This window comes from Zonotrichia albicollis, chromosome 1, assembly GCF_047830755.1.
Source record: "Zonotrichia albicollis isolate bZonAlb1 chromosome 1, bZonAlb1.hap1, whole genome shotgun sequence".
Classification (NCBI taxonomy): Eukaryota; Metazoa; Chordata; class Aves; order Passeriformes; family Passerellidae; genus Zonotrichia; species Zonotrichia albicollis.
The window spans coordinates 18,171,413-18,186,347 of record NC_133819.1 but is presented as its reverse complement, the minus strand read 5'-3'; the positions used below and the strand labels follow the sequence as shown (position 1 = coordinate 18,186,347).

The 14,935-nt window shown below is 44.5% G+C and overlaps 1 protein-coding gene across 3 annotated transcripts; it reads left to right on the top strand.

Moving 5' to 3' along the window:
* The first annotated feature begins 3,380 nt into the window (after positions 1 to 3,380).
* MSRB2 (methionine sulfoxide reductase B2) lies at positions 3,381 to 13,723 on the top strand. Of its 3 annotated transcripts, none has more exons than XM_074535009.1 (6): positions 3,389 to 3,664; positions 3,743 to 3,974; positions 4,929 to 5,035; positions 6,007 to 6,083; positions 9,990 to 10,137; positions 12,664 to 13,723. In XM_074535009.1, the coding sequence occupies exons 2-6, from the start codon at positions 3,812 to 3,814 to the stop codon at positions 12,769 to 12,771; spliced, it is 603 nt and encodes a 200-aa protein (XP_074391110.1). In that variant the 5' UTR covers positions 3,389 to 3,664; positions 3,743 to 3,811; the 3' UTR covers positions 12,772 to 13,723. The 3 variants fall into 3 exon arrangements, with proteins under 3 accessions (XP_074391113.1, XP_074391110.1, XP_074391102.1); XM_074535001.1 differs by having other exon boundaries at positions 3,390 to 3,664; positions 3,757 to 3,974; XM_074535012.1 differs by lacking the exons at positions 9,990 to 10,137; positions 12,664 to 13,723 and adding an exon at positions 9,519 to 9,983 and having other exon boundaries at positions 3,381 to 3,664; positions 3,757 to 3,974.
* The last annotated feature ends 1,212 nt before the right edge of the window (positions 13,724 to 14,935 follow it).

Below are 14,935 nucleotides of genomic sequence, written 5' to 3'. Positions count from 1 at the left end.
AGGAATGATTGCAAATTCCCATTTAACTTTGAATTCATGCCTTCACTTGTGATGCAAGAAATTTCTCAAAGCATTTCGAATCCCAGGATAATTTATACTGGACAGGACTGTGGAGGGCATTTGGTCTAATCCAACTCAAAACATTTGTCACAGTGGACCAAACCTCTAGGTCTCTTCCAATTGAAACTATTCTATTCTATTCTTATACTCCAAATTCCATCCTTATACTCCAAGAGAAGGCTCCCACTTAAGCTAGCCCACAAATATGACCTATTACTTTCCAAAAACAAACATTAGAACAATCAGGTATCCTATAGCTTATGATTAGCAAAAAGAGATATTAAACCATAAAGCAAACAAAGTGAGAAGCTGTGTCTTCATTATTTCTGATGATGTCTTTGACCTGAATCACACCAGGCTGCTCCATAAATTAATCTAAGCAGAATGCATAGATCAGCTTCAGGGAGGTTCAGATCTGCATTCAGTCTCTCTGTGTCTCTGGAAACCAGCAGTACCCTTTTCCAAGGTACTTTGACACTTCTGCTTTTAATAACTGTTGCCAAAATCCCTTTCCGTCACTGGAATTCCGCACCAGAGCACTACCACATATCTTTAGATCTCCATCTAAAGTATCTCCATATACCAGGAGCTCTTAGTTTCACCACACCTGAGCAGCTAGAGGCTGGCTGTGGAGCTGTATCCAGGCTATCAGAGGAGAGAGAAGACTCTGCTGAGGAAGGCTGGGGAGTTCCTGCAGTATCTCCTACAAAAGCCTTGAGGGTTTCCATGGAGGTAACAGAGCTCCCCACTGATACAAGCCACCACTGAAGGGCTCATGCCAGACCCTGCTCTTCACTCCCCGGGCTCCTGGGCACACAGCACCCCACATATGACAGGTCCAAGACAAATTGCTGCCTGTTGAGCTCCCACCTGTTCCAGTAGAACCACCCCGTAGGAGGGGACACACATAGATCTGACAAAGCTGAGGAAAACTCATTGGATGCCAATGCATATGAAATAAAACCACCACAATTTCCTTCAAGCGTTTTCTTCCATACGTGGTAATGCCATGGGGCTTTATTAACAAAAGTTGTGTAAGCAGAGGTTTGAATTTGAACAGGTTTGTTTGTTTGTTTGTTCACTTTTTCACCTTGTTGCTGCCTAGCTGAGTGCTCAGTATCTGCCAGCACAGGCATTACATGATGCTCTGCTTGTCCTCACAGCCACCAGTCCAGGCAGAGCCTGAGCTGGGAAATGGCTGGAGCCTGAATAAATATTAGCAGGATACTCTGGGCTGAGATTGCTTCCCTCTTCCCTTCTGCTCTCACCTGCACATGTGCTGCTGCTGCTGCCTCAGCACTGAGCCACACTGCAGGAGGAGCTGAGGAGCTTCTCCCCATTCATGTGTGTCTAATGGGACACTGTGCTTTGGGTGAGTGACCCTGCCCTGGATGCAGCTTGTGTACATGCTGGACACAGGTGACATTTTTACAATAAAGCTGCTGAATTACAACTCAGGGAGAATTTACTTAGAAATTTACATAATGTAGCTAGGGGAGATTTTTAAATGCTTCCTCTTGTGCATAAGGGAGAAAAAAAAATAGGAGGAAAATTAAGTAACAGTTTAATTGGCTTTCAGAACAGTCTATAGGGAGAAAGGCAGGCCGGATGTCTGCCTAGCTACACGGCTTGGTGTGTGCTGTAACCATGGGAGGCAACATTACAGGCATGACAGGACAATGATTTGGTTTTTCAGCACTGAAGATCTGAAAAATGAATTACCTCCAGCTGGGGGGTTGTTTTCCACTTGAGGAAGACCTGTCATGCTGTTTTGGATGACTGCAGGTCAGGCTTCTGTTGGAGGGGAAAATGGAGGATTTTCTCCTGGTCTGCCATGCACCTCCTCAAATATGGATCACAGCTGTTGGGATGAACGGGATCTGCCTCTTCCACCACCCCCCTCATTTTAACCAATGTGTGGCTTGTAATGAACTGGGTAACTGAGAGGATGATGAGGCTTGGGCTGATGAGCCTGATGCCTTGTGCTCCTTCTGCTCCCACTGCCCCACAGACCCCTACTTCCCTGCTCCAGAATCTGGGGAAAATGGTACAGCAGCAGAACTGTGTTGGTTCAGTTCCCACTGCCTCAAAACGGCTGCATTTTGGGATGGTATCAGTAAAAGAGACCTGCAAGAAAGACGCTGACATTTCATTTTTTATTTAATCTTGTCTTTAGAAAAAGCACCAGTTAAATCGATGTCAATTACATGAAAACATGCAAGTTTCAGGAGTAACTACTTTCTCTCAGCCTCCTTCATTTCTCAGATAATTCAGGGAGAACTCTATTGATTACCTGTCCTCCTCAGGAGCAAACACCATCTGAGTGAGATTAAGACCAGGAAAGTGAGGGAAATGCCTCTTTTCTGCAGAACTGGAGACAGAGGCTGGGAGTGACACCATCACCTGCTACCACTTTCTAGCCCCAAGCCACTTGCAGAACTGGGGACGTGTCAGACTGGGCCTCTCCTCACCAAAGGCTCCCTAGCCTGCTCCACCTCCCTCCTGAACCATGGCTAAATGACTGATATGCCGTAGGGGTAAGTTAGAAAGTGTATGGAAAGATCACAGGATCATCACTTGCCAAAATGGCTGAACATGGAAAAATGCTGTCCCTCTGCCTATAGCATGGATGCTGCCTTCTGCCAGCACCAAAGTGGGGTGGCAAGGCCCTCTCCTCCGTGCCAGCAGCACTGCTCTAACAGCCTGAGGCACATTCCTGAGGACTCTCAGGCATCACACCTCCAGGGTTTTTATCCAGGTACTCTGCCTTCACTCCACCGTGTGTTATTGCACAGGACAAAGCCACAAATCAGCCGTGTGCCCTGCTCCCTCCTGCAGCACGGGGGAGCCTCGCTGACATCCGTGCTGCGCTGCAGTGCTCTGTGGATCCCAGCAGAGGCAGTGATTGCAGCCGTGGTACTGAGCAGATGCTGTCTTGGATGTCCTCAGCTGCCATGGAACTCACTGTCTTAGGCATAAGGATGGTTCAATAGAAACGTGTATATACAGGACTGATTACACAGGACTATTTCTTTGCTTTGATTTTAGAATTAGGCTAGAAGAACTAGATTAAAATTAAATTTATTATTAGCTTTGTTTATTATTAACATTATTATTAGCTTTGTTGTCCAATGTAATCAAAACACTTCCTTCCCCATTCTTCTGAAATTATGAACTAATTCCAAATCAGAAATTAATTTATTGGAAGAGAAGCAGACAGTAGCATTAAGGCTTAATCTAGAAAACTAACTTGTGTTTAGATCTACCTTTAAAGGACGGGCTGCCAAACTAACACACGTGTCCGATTACAGGTATATTTATAGGCCAAGCCAAGGCAGCTGTGACTGCAAATCACTGCAGGAAAGCAGGAAAGCCTCAGATGGCACAAGGCAGGAAAGCCTCAGCACAGCTCCTTCGCCATTCCTTGATCAACAGCGCTGAGAGCGGTGCCTGTAACATACATTCAGGGCAGCAAGAGCGCTTTTGCATGCAAGTACCAGACTGTTCTCCTTAAAAACAACCTAGAATAGCTGCAAGCAAATGTCTCAACAGGATTTTGTTGCGTTTACGGCCGCAGAGAGTGTTCGTTTTTAAACTGCTCTCGGTAAGAAGTGATTGAAATCTTTACCTGCAAATACTGCATCGGCATTTAAGCGGGTGCTTTACTCATTGCTTTTATGAGGTCTGATTCTTTAGGTGGAACGCAGGGATTACACACGGCCGGAATCTTTCCCGGTGCCGCCTCGCCGCTATGGCGGCCCGTCCTCTCGGGAGGATGCTCGGAGGGATGCTCGGGAGGATGCCCGGGAGGATGCTCAGGGGGATGCCCGGGGGGATGCTCAGGAGCCGCCGCCCGCTCCTCCCGCTGCGCTCCCCGCTGCCGAGCGCCGCCCGCGCTGCGCACAGAGACAGAGGTACTGCATGGGGAGAGGAAAGGAGCCCCTGCTCGCCGGCTCCTGGCCGCTTAGGGAGGGCTGCGTTAGCATGCTGTAGGTTTTTGTCTTGAACTGGCTGGCTAAGCTCTAGGTTTTTTGGTTAAACTATCGTTTTCAAATTAATTTCCCCCTACCCTCTCCCCTGCCCCCAGTCTCACCTCTACCTTGCAAGGGATGAATTCAGGTTCGTTCCTCAGGAGCTGATTGTTTATCAAGGATCCTGTGCTGATGGGGGACAGGCTGGGAAGCTGTTCCCCACCTCAGACTTTTTGATTCAGAGGGTATTAAACTATTTTACTCCCTGTTTTTCAGCCAGTCTATTAATTCTTTGCCAATCCCATACCACCACAAGTGTTCTTGGTGTGTACAGACCCACAGGACATGTTGCTGGAGGTTTGCACCATGATGGGCGACTTCTGGTCTGCTGTTGTGTGTCCCTCACTTAACTGTGGCCCCATTTCTCCTGGGCTGTAGGTGTTGCTGCCTTCCAGTCCATCTTAGCACCACTTTTCACTGGGAGATGCCAGTGTTCCACAGCCCACAGATGAACATTACTTCTGGTTTCTGAGGGTTTCCAAGAGGTTTGCCAAACCTTTTAGTGCTATCCAGGGATGAAGGAGGAGCACTGGCAGACCAGGGGTTATCCTGAGCCAGGGCAGAGGGCTGTGCTGGGAGAGTGGGTGGTACTGGGCTCAGAGGTGCCCATTTCCTTTACAAGCATTCCCAAGTGGTTTGCTGGAGCTTCTCTCTGAATGTAGCACTCCAAATGGAAAGCAGATGCCAAGTCCTGCACGTGCCCCTGCCTATTCCCCTGAACTGCCCTCTGTGCTTTGTCTGTACCCACAGAAACTTTTGGAGAACTGAGATGATGATGGAAAGCATCAATGGAATCTAAGCTATCTTACTAAATTATCTTTCTATATCTAATTGAAGACACAGATCCCCTCACTAAACAAGCTCAAGCAGCTGCTGCTACTGACTGGAAAAAGAAATTGACTCCGGAGCAATTCTATGTGACACGAGAAAAAGGAACAGAACCGGTGAGCAGAAATGCTGATGCTGCCCAAGAGTGAGCCACCTCCTCTGCCTGCTGGGCACAGAAAACCTGCCCTGGGGAGCTCTCACCACTCCCTTTCTTCACAGGACCTCCCCTGCCTTCCTGTGGATGAAAGTTAGACTCAACATACGGAACAGGGTGGATTTTGTTCTGACCCAGACTGTTTTGCAGATGAAAAACATTCTGCATTCTTTTCATATTTTATTGGATTTTTTTTCTGGGATACTTTCCTGCCAGATTAACTGTTTGTGTGGTGAGAGTAGAGGCCTGTCCAGAGGGCAGGGAGATCCTCAGATATTTTTATCCTGTAGCCTCCTTTTTATGACCATATGTAGATTAGCCGTGGAAATCTTAAACATAGCACTCCCTTCAGGGGATGGCTTCTCCCTCAGGTGCCTGATCACCCACCCACATGTCCCCACGTTTCCTCCTCCTGGGAAGGAAGCCATGTAGCATTGTGGGTGAAGTGCTGGCTGTCCCTAGCCCAGAGACAGGACTTTTGCACACATGGAGCACTTACCATGTGATCTGTGCCCAAATCCATATCTGTAAAATAGAGATCCCAGTACCAGACCATGCAGGAAGGAGGAGAATCTCTTTGTAAAGCCACTTTAAAGATGTGGCAGTCCATAGCAGAGCCCTGGCCTTTGGGATCCTGCACATCTCACCAGTTTCTTGGAGGTCACGACTCCATCCTTGGTACCTGGATGATTTATGCATCTGACTGGTCTCAAAGTTTGTGGGGGTAGGGGGTAGTCTTCACTACTAGCCCAAAGGCATCCTCCCCTTCATTTTTTCAGGCTGCTAATGTTTGTTCTTCAAAGCCCCCCTGCAAAGCCTTCTTTTTATGGTTTTTCTCCTGTTTTGAATCTGATTCCTACATGCTTCTTCCAGATGGTGAGCTTTTAAAGACCTACATTATTAACTTCTCTTTTTTCCTTCCTATTTGAAAAGCCATTCAGTGGGATCTATCTGAATAACACAGAATCAGGAATATACTGCTGTGTGTGCTGCAATGCCCCCCTCTTCAGGTAACAGCCTCTGGATTTCCCAACATCTTTAACATGTACTGATTGTGGCAGGAAGGGCAATGTCTTCTCATGGATGGTATGGAAAATGTTGGTCAGAAGAACAATCCCTCGGTGCCCAAGTGCTGTGTGTAAGTGTTCCAGGATGCCTGTGGTGGCACAGATCCATGGTATGCCTTTTCCTTGAGCTGATGAGGGTTGCCCATGGCCAGCACACAGCTTCAGGCTGCAGTCTACCTGTTTCTCCTGATGTACTTCCTTCTAGTTGATAATAATTCTCTGGTTAAAAGGTCCTTAAGCCACAAGCTGCTGCAAAATCTACATATTTATGCATGAGTATCACTGTGTGTTTGCTCTGTTCTTGTGCTCCTCCATACTCATCTTCTGCCACTCATGCTGCTGGGCTGGAGACCTTGGTCTGCCTTTGTCTGCTGTTGTGTTGTTCCCATTGCTGGGTCCCTCACACTGCAGCTGAGACCTTCTCTTCACCCCCACCCCCTCCTTGTTCCCTAAATTAAATCCCACTATTCTTGCCTTTTTGGTTACATCTACTTTTTGAAGCCTGGCTGTAAATGATTGCACAGTTAACCTCTGTGCTCTTTACAACACTGTGTATTTTGCAACTTCATTATTGTCTAAGTAAAAGGAAATAGAGTGCCTTGGAGTAGGATGTGCAGAGAGTGCTCTGTTCTCTGTAACTGAACCAGGAAAGACAGTTTCTCTTATTTTTGGTCTAGAAAATAGTCCTTATTTATTCCCAACTGAGAATTTAATGAAATGTGGCTGATTTAAAGGATGAATCACAGATCAGAACTTCAAATGGGATGCTAAGGATCAAGAGATCTGGATAGTAAGAAAGGAGGGAAAAATGTAATGAATGTATTGAAAATAAACCTAAACTAAGCAATTAAATGAAAATTGTGTACAATTAGTTTTCCTTTGGCTAAGTGCAGAAAACTATTGTTATGCAAACCTGCATTTGCTTAAATGCTTAATTTTCCATAGAGGTTTGCTAATGAATACTTCTAAATAAATTAATTTCTGGTGTTGGCTCAGCATCACAAAATACTCTGAAGAGAAATATAAAACCTAAAAACCTCTGGAAAATTCAGATAAATTAGAGAAAATGTAAAGTACTAAGCTATGGAAGAGTTCCTTCCATTCCTTCAGGTTTTCCTTCAATTTTGGCCCTTTTTATATTAGACAATTGATACTGACAGGCCAACATGAGGAGAGACAAACACTGGAGGGAATTGCTTCTGTTGTTAAACTGGTAACAAAAAAGCAATATAACCAAGCAGCCAGGCTGCCCTTTGCACTATCCAGCTCTCAGGGAATATAAGCACTTTCCTTTGCAGCACAAGATAGTGTTAAGCCTCACAGACAAAAAAGGCCAAACTTTCTGGAAGAAAAAAATCTTGTAGGAAAAAAGGAAACTATTAAATGTGAAAAATCTCCTGAAAATTTATTTTCCATGGAGATGTTGTGCTGTGGAGAACACAAGCAATGAGGGGGAGAAGTGGTATTGGATAGGAGATTCATTCATCGTATTTATTTTTTCCTAGTTCATTAAAAATGTTCTTGTGAATTTTTGGTTTTTTGAAATGCATTAGATGAATAGCTGCAGGTAAGCATGAAGTGTTTCTTCCTTTCTTTGAAACATGTGTGTATACATTTAAATCATAATTTAGTACCTTCTGCTACCAAATATACATTTGAAAGAGTTGGAAATACATGGAACAAACCCCTAACCTTTACAGACAGCAAATTGTGGTGCTTTAATGAAATCTCAAACCTTCATCAAACCATAAACCTACAGCTGAGATTCATACAGCAAAAAGCACTTTTTAGAATTATCTGGATTCCATCCAGGACAATTGAAACAGGGATCAAAGTAAATGACATGTGCTGGAGGAATGGTGTGTTGAGGTCTAATCTAATGCATATGTTTAGAGAAGGTCCATTTATCCATAAATTAAGTGGTGAAATACTTCAAAGGACAAATATAAACTTGAACAGCAATATTTTTGGGTACTAAAATGTTTCTATTAGGAAGTCTAAGTGACATTACTCTTAATAAAACCACACAGAGACCATTCCTGTTGAGAGCTAGTTTAACAGCTCAAAAGATTGTGCCTTTAGCAGTGGAAAACATCTACAATAAACTCAAGTATTGTGAGTGGCATGTAAGGGACAGAGTCACTCAGGGTCAGATGCAAAACCCACACAGTGTTAAAGACCTTCCTTGGCTCTGTGGGATTTCAAAGAGGATCTTTGTATCTATGTGTGAATAAGCAGAAGGATTCCTGTGTCAAAAAATAAAAGAGTTTTGATAAAAAGAAGCAGAACAGATGTATGTCAGGGAAGCTCAGAAGTCATGTATGGATTTGTGTCCCCCAGGCCATTCCTGGGGACTCTGTGGCTGGTAGGGACAGTGTTCATGTGGGTTTGTGGCAGGGAAAGCAGGGAGCCTGCTTGAGCTGGAAACAAACAGGCCTGGAGCCCCGAGGACCCTGATGCACAAACACTGAATCTGCAAACCGCATTTGCTTCACAGCAGGCTGCTCCTGTTTCTCTCCAGCTTTATGGAGAGGAGGGAAGGAGAACATTTCTCATGGCTATCTGTGTGTTGATGTAAGCCACTAAGCAACAGCCCACACAAAAACTAGCCTTTGCTCATTCTGTGCTAGCAAATCCTCTTTTATTTCCACAGCTGCATTACTCAACGACAGACAGCCCTGTACAGATGATTATAAAAATGCTGACTTGTTCACTGCTCTTTGGCTTTTTGTCCCGTTTGTTTGCCTTATCTTTCTAAAAGGCACTGCAATTAAGATTTCCAGTTTTTTCTTTGCCGTGTGAACAATCCACCAAAATATACATGATGTGTATTACATACTTTGTTTTAAATTCTGTCGTAGCAAACCCTTCAATCCCCTTGATCGAGCTTCTAGCGGTGCCGATGACTCCATCCACCACTAGATGCCAGTAAGAGCATTGGGTTTGCAAAACCGGGAAAAAAACATGAGAAATCCTGAGGAAATGGTTGTGGTGAGTCTCCAGACCACTAATCTGAGAAGTATGTGAACCTATTTTAATTTCTTGTTCTAATTCATGCTAGGTCCCTCTTTGATGAGAGAAGGTTCATATTGCTGTCAAAACTTGCACAATTTTAAACAAAAGGGATTATCTCATTTCTGTACCAAATCCCTAAAATGTATTTTGATCATATTTGCCAACACACTCTGGGTTTTAATACACAGCTAAACAGGGCTGGTCACCCTCGATGTTAACAGGGGCACCCACAAGCTGACAGTCTGTTGTACTGTTTCTTATGGCTGCCATTATGTCTTGAGAAAAGTAGATCTTTGTGCTGTGAGGATTTGTCATTGGTTGATTGATGGTTTGAGCAAGGCTCTGTTTGATTTTCCAAACCAGCTTGATGGCTGACTGCAAGACAAAGCCTCCATCATCCTCAGGCACGAGCCTGGTCTGGTGGGCCAGCCCAGCCTTTGTCTACTCTTCATTTCTTCTTGCAAACTCTCTTCTCTGGGACTGCTGGATTGAGCCACTGCAGCTCTGTAGGTGCAATTCAGCTAAACACTACAGCACAATGTTAGTATAGCACAGTTGTCAGGAAAAAACTCCTTTTCTAAACTTTATAAATAACAACCTGACATTGAAATAGAAACAGTGAGACAAAGTCTCCTGTTGTGAGCTGATTGAGAATTCCCTTTGGAAGAGAGCTTCCAGCACAGTTTGATGCCAATGAGAAAACTTCTACTGGGCCAAATATCAATATTGGTACAACACAGGAATGAGGGAAGAAACCAATGTTCTTTAATAGAAGCAGACTCTTTTGTAACATCTCTGCTATTAACTAACAAGAAGATCTGGTTTCCACTACAGCTCAGAGAAGAAGTACAATTCTGGCACTGGATGGCCATCTTTTTCTGAGGCTTATGGTACTTGTGGCAGAGATGAAAGTAGCACCAATATTGTGAGACGACCAGACAACTCCCTGGGGTTAAGAAGAACTGAAGTTGTCTGCAAACAGGTATGTTTATTTTGGAGATGATACACAAAGACACAAAACTTAGCGGATAAGTTTTCTTTGTGCCCATGAATCTACCTAAATGAATCTACCTAAATACAACAGTGAAAATTACAGTATCACTGGAGCCATTCTTTCCAAGTCTGAGCTGAAGAGATGTATGTGACTGGGGAAAGCAATTGTGTATGTATAGCCAAAGGCTGGAGCTCACAGAGAAAATGTACTCAAGGTGTGCTGCAAGGTGCGACAAGAGATGGTAGAAGAGACTCTGAGATAGTGTCCATGCATTTAGCCCATCACAGGGACAGTTCTTCCTCATTCAGCCTTACTAAATATTTGCTGTATATTTTCTTAAAATATTCAGATTGAGACACTAGCCCTTGAAACCATTTGCAGCCATTGCTATTTGTCCTGCAGGGTGGTAGCTGTGCTCTGCATCTCCACAGATATTTTCTGTGGAGTCTCTTGTTTCACAAAAGGTACCCTTCTATTTTTTCTAGCTGTTTTGGCTCCCTCAGTCATTTTCCCTCCTCTTAGTCATCTCTTTTCTAGACTAGAAAGTTCCAGCTCCTTCAGCTGTTCCTTTTTATGCACTGCTTTTTAGTGTGCTCACCATTCTGTTGCTCTGTTCTGCATCCTTCCCAATTGAACATTTTCCTTCTTGCAGTAGAGTGCAAGGTTGGACACAGCTGGGCCCAGCCTGCAGCAGGGGTTAGAGGCTGTTTAGGTGTGTTGGAAATGATGTTCCTGTCCTTACACCTTTACCTTTCCACAGACCATATTACACAGACACCGATTTATTTTGCAACCTGCTGTAGTACTCAGGTTCTTTTTCTAAGCAACTGCCACCTTTAACCATTTCTTCCCAAGCCTGAATATTTCTTTTTACTTATGTTAAAGTATAAAAGCATGCAATCGAATTTAATGAATTGCATCTTGGATTTGGTGTTTTTTTATGTCTCTGTGTGTCTGTTTTTGTAAACTGTTAAGATTGTTAATACTTCCTTCAGTGTGCTTGCAGCAGGCTTAGGTACCTCTGCAAATATAACCAGAATTTGCTGCAGCCCTTTATCTTGGAAGTGTTCACATTTGCAGCCATATGCAGCAAGCACCTTCAAGAACCCCAGGTGAAGACATCCCAATTTTATAATGTCACTGATAGCTATACCGTGTCTAATATTTTCATGTCAGTAATTTGAGAGGGGAATCCTCAGTTGATCTGTGAGAATGACCTACAGTGATTTATTAACTTGAAATTCTCATGACATATTGAGATGTTTAGATCCTCTCATTTATTTCCTATACTTTCTGGCAATAATACCTTTTGAATGTCTCTTCTGGGATCTGCTTGTTTGGGGGCAGATATTTGCCCACTGACAAGATGTGACTCCTTGTCACTCCCCAGGACTATCCCACTCACTCAACTCCACAGTGATTTAATCATGGAAGTTTCTTAATTCAGGATAGCACAGTAATAATAATGTTGGTGCATAATTCCAATGATAATAATGCAATGACAATGGTTTCTGATCACCAGCAGTGCTGCCCAGGGCTCAGGGCTGGCACAGCTCTGTTCAATGGCTCTATCAATGATCCACATGAGGGGATCCAGGGCACCCTCAGGCCCTGCAGACACACTGAGCTGGCTGGGAGTGTTGAGCTGCTGGAGGGCAGCAAGGCTCTGCAGGGGGATCTGCACAGGCTGCACTGCTGGGGAGAGCCCAGAGCTCTGAGGCCCAACAAGGCCAAGGGCCTGGGCCCGCTCCTGCCCCTGGCTCACAACAACCCCTGCAGCTCCAGCCTGGGCAGAGTGGCTGCAAAGATGCCTGGAGGGAAAGGTGCTGGGGGTGCTGCTCAACAGCAGCTGAACATGAGCCACAGAGTGCCCAGGTGGCCACGAGGCCAATGGCATCCTGGCCTGGCTCAGCAATGGAGTGGCAGCAGGGCCAGGGCAGAGATCATCCATACTCTGTACTTGGCACTGGTGAGGCCACACCTTGAGTTCTGTGTCCAGCTTTGGGTCCCTCAGTTCAGGAAGGACATTGAGGTGCTGGGGAGAGGCCAGGGAAGGGCAATGGAGCTGGGGAAGGGTCTGGAGCACAACTTTGATGAGGAGAAGCTGAGGGAGCTGAGGCTGCTTAGCCTGGAGAAAAAGAGGCTCAGGGGTGACCTCATCACTCTCTACAACTGCCTGGAAGGAGGGTGCAGCCCGGTGAGGTTGGGCTCTTCTCCCAGGCAGTGGAGACAGGACAAGAGGACATGGCCTCAGGCTGTACCAGGGAGCTTCAGGCTGGACATCAGCAGGAATTTCTTCGTGAAAATTGTTGTTAAGCATTGGAATGGACTGCTGAGGGAGGTGGTGGAGTCACCAGGCCTGAAGGTGTTCAGGAAACCACTGGACATGGCAATGAGTGCCATGGTGGTGATCAGTCAAAGATGGGCTCTGTGAATAAGATGTCTTTCCCAACCTAAATGATTCTGTCATTTTGCAGCAATACAATAATAAAATGGCAATGATTTCTGTTGCAGTGTGATGCCCATCTAGGCCATGTGTTTGATGATGGACCCGCACCTTCTGGGCAGAGGTTCTGTATCAACAGCATTTCATTGAACTTCAAACCAGGCTCTGGTCAGTGACAAGTGGCTCTCTCTGGCTTCCAGAACACTCTTTCTCTGCTCCTACAGCATGCTTGTGGAAAACTCTCATGCTTTTAATATATAACTCAAATTTTAGTATTTATGCTGTAGTAGCTTTGTTTTCCAATTTTTATCATTGTTGATAAAATACATATTTTTGTTTAACTCTTTGGCAGTCTGTCTTTTCATAGTTAGTGTGGTGCGTTGATCTGCTTATTGTATTTTTTTAATTAAAAAAAACATCTGTGCAATAGTTCACATTTGCAGCTATCATCATTAGTTGTATTGAGGCTGTGAAATGAGGTGCTCTCCTGAACCTGACTGCCTGTTCTGTGCAGTAGTTGTGGCACTCAGGAACACAGATGGACATGGCTGACCATGGTAAACTTATACTTCTCCAAAATCATCATATCCTTCTCAAGGGAAGCAAAAATAACATGAATCTTCAAATAAGGTCTGAGGGGTTTTTTTTCCTGTGATGTGAGAGACCCTTAGCTGAGCCAAGTGACTTTTCAGTGAACCCATAAAAGCAAAGTCCTGAAGGAGGACCTAATTAAAACTATTTCAGGCAATGGAACCAGTGGAGAAATGAAGTCTTTCTTCTTTTAAATCAATTATTTTGATTCTGTATCCAATAGCAGAGTTGAAAGAGGGTTTGCTCCAGAAAATTCTCTTACAGCAATTAGATGATAATAATGTAATGGTATGTGTAACATTTGCAGACTTCTGTTATCACTTATGTACTTCAGAATCCAAAAATAAAAATCAATATGGAATTTACTGTATTTGGGGGAAATAGATCAGCATTAAAAAACCAGGCTTGGTAAAGTGTTGCTTTTGATGCCTTGTCTGTTCTTCCTTGTACAAGTTTGTAAATACTTCTGCATTCGCCCAAGCATTGTCATTATGGTTTGCCCTAAAAACAAAATAAATCCTATGTCTGTTAAATTGAGCTTTCCTTTCTTCAGAATTTTTTCCAGGGAAAATAATCTCTGACTCAGAACATCAGCTTCACTAAACTGGCTGGGTTTAAATGCTTCCCTGCTGAGAGTTACTAGGCAACATCTCATTTGGCTTTACCTATAACAGCCTGTTTCCACTCTCCCCTCTTTGGTTGCCTAGTGATAAAAAGGGTGTGTTCATTTACTAGTGTAGTCTTAAAGCTGTTTAATGTCTTCAGAAAATGGACCTCTACTCCACTGAATTTATTTCTGCTCCTTCCATCTTAGAGCTCTGTGGTTTTTCATTCTCCTCTGCTTTCCACAGGGGAGCTCTACAATTCCCTGACATCATAACTCTACAAATCCAAAAACATCATAGAAGCAATGATCACTACAGCCAACCTAAACCAGAATGGCACAAAGCCCACCAGAGGTGTGGGGCAGCGTGAGTGAAGCCAACACTTGGTGCTACTGATTTTATGCAGTGTCTGAGCTGGTGCCAGTCCCATTGCCATCAGAGGTGTCTGTTAACAGCACTAACACCCTGCTGCTGTGCCTGCGCTGCATCATGCTCTGCCTTTCAAGGCTGCCCTTGCAGCACCCACTGTATTTTCTGTGTGCTCTGGCCAGGCTGTGCGTGCCCAGCCTGCTCAGGTCTCTGCTCTCAAGGGTCTTCACAGGTTGTACAGAAATCACAGTCTTTGCACTATCTGAATTCACGTGCCCCCTTATCCTGATATACTTTCATCCACTGTTTGTATGTTTCTTTGTCTTAAAATCCATTGCACCACAAATGAAAACGTTATTTTGCCTTTAAAGGCATTCTTTAGCCAGGCAGCCTCCTCTCCTCTCCCTGTGTTTCCTAGCAGGAGAGGGTTCTCTCAGAAAGGGGGAAGGTTTTCCCACAAGGCCTGCTGTGTTCAGCCAAGTGCTGGTGGAAGAAGCCAGCACCTGCCCTAGAAGAGTGACATTTGAAATGACACTTAGAGGAGTGACATTTGGCTGGGATACCAATGGAAATGCTCCTCACTTCTGCAAGCGGCCTAAAGTAGAACAGAACTGGCAAAATACCTGTTTTTTCCTGTCCTTAGAGATTCCAGGTCTCACTGACACCTTTTACAAATTAAAGTGCCATACAAACAAAACAGACCATGAAGCTGACAAAACAACTATCCACACAGACCTACGTGCAAACCACACTCAGTTTAGTACCTTGGATGGGT

Coding starts and splice junctions, on each gene's coding strand:
- MSRB2 (XM_074535009.1), top strand. CDS start 3,812: ATGGCGGCCCGTCCTCTCGGGAGGATGCTCGGAGGGATGCTCGGGAGG. Junction 3,975..4,928: donor CGCTGCGCACAGAGACAGAG/GTACTGCATGGG, acceptor ATCTAATTGAAG/ACACAGATCCCCTCACTAAA. Junction 6,084..9,989: donor TGCAATGCCCCCCTCTTCAG/GTAACAGCCTCT, acceptor TTTCCACTACAG/CTCAGAGAAGAAGTACAATT.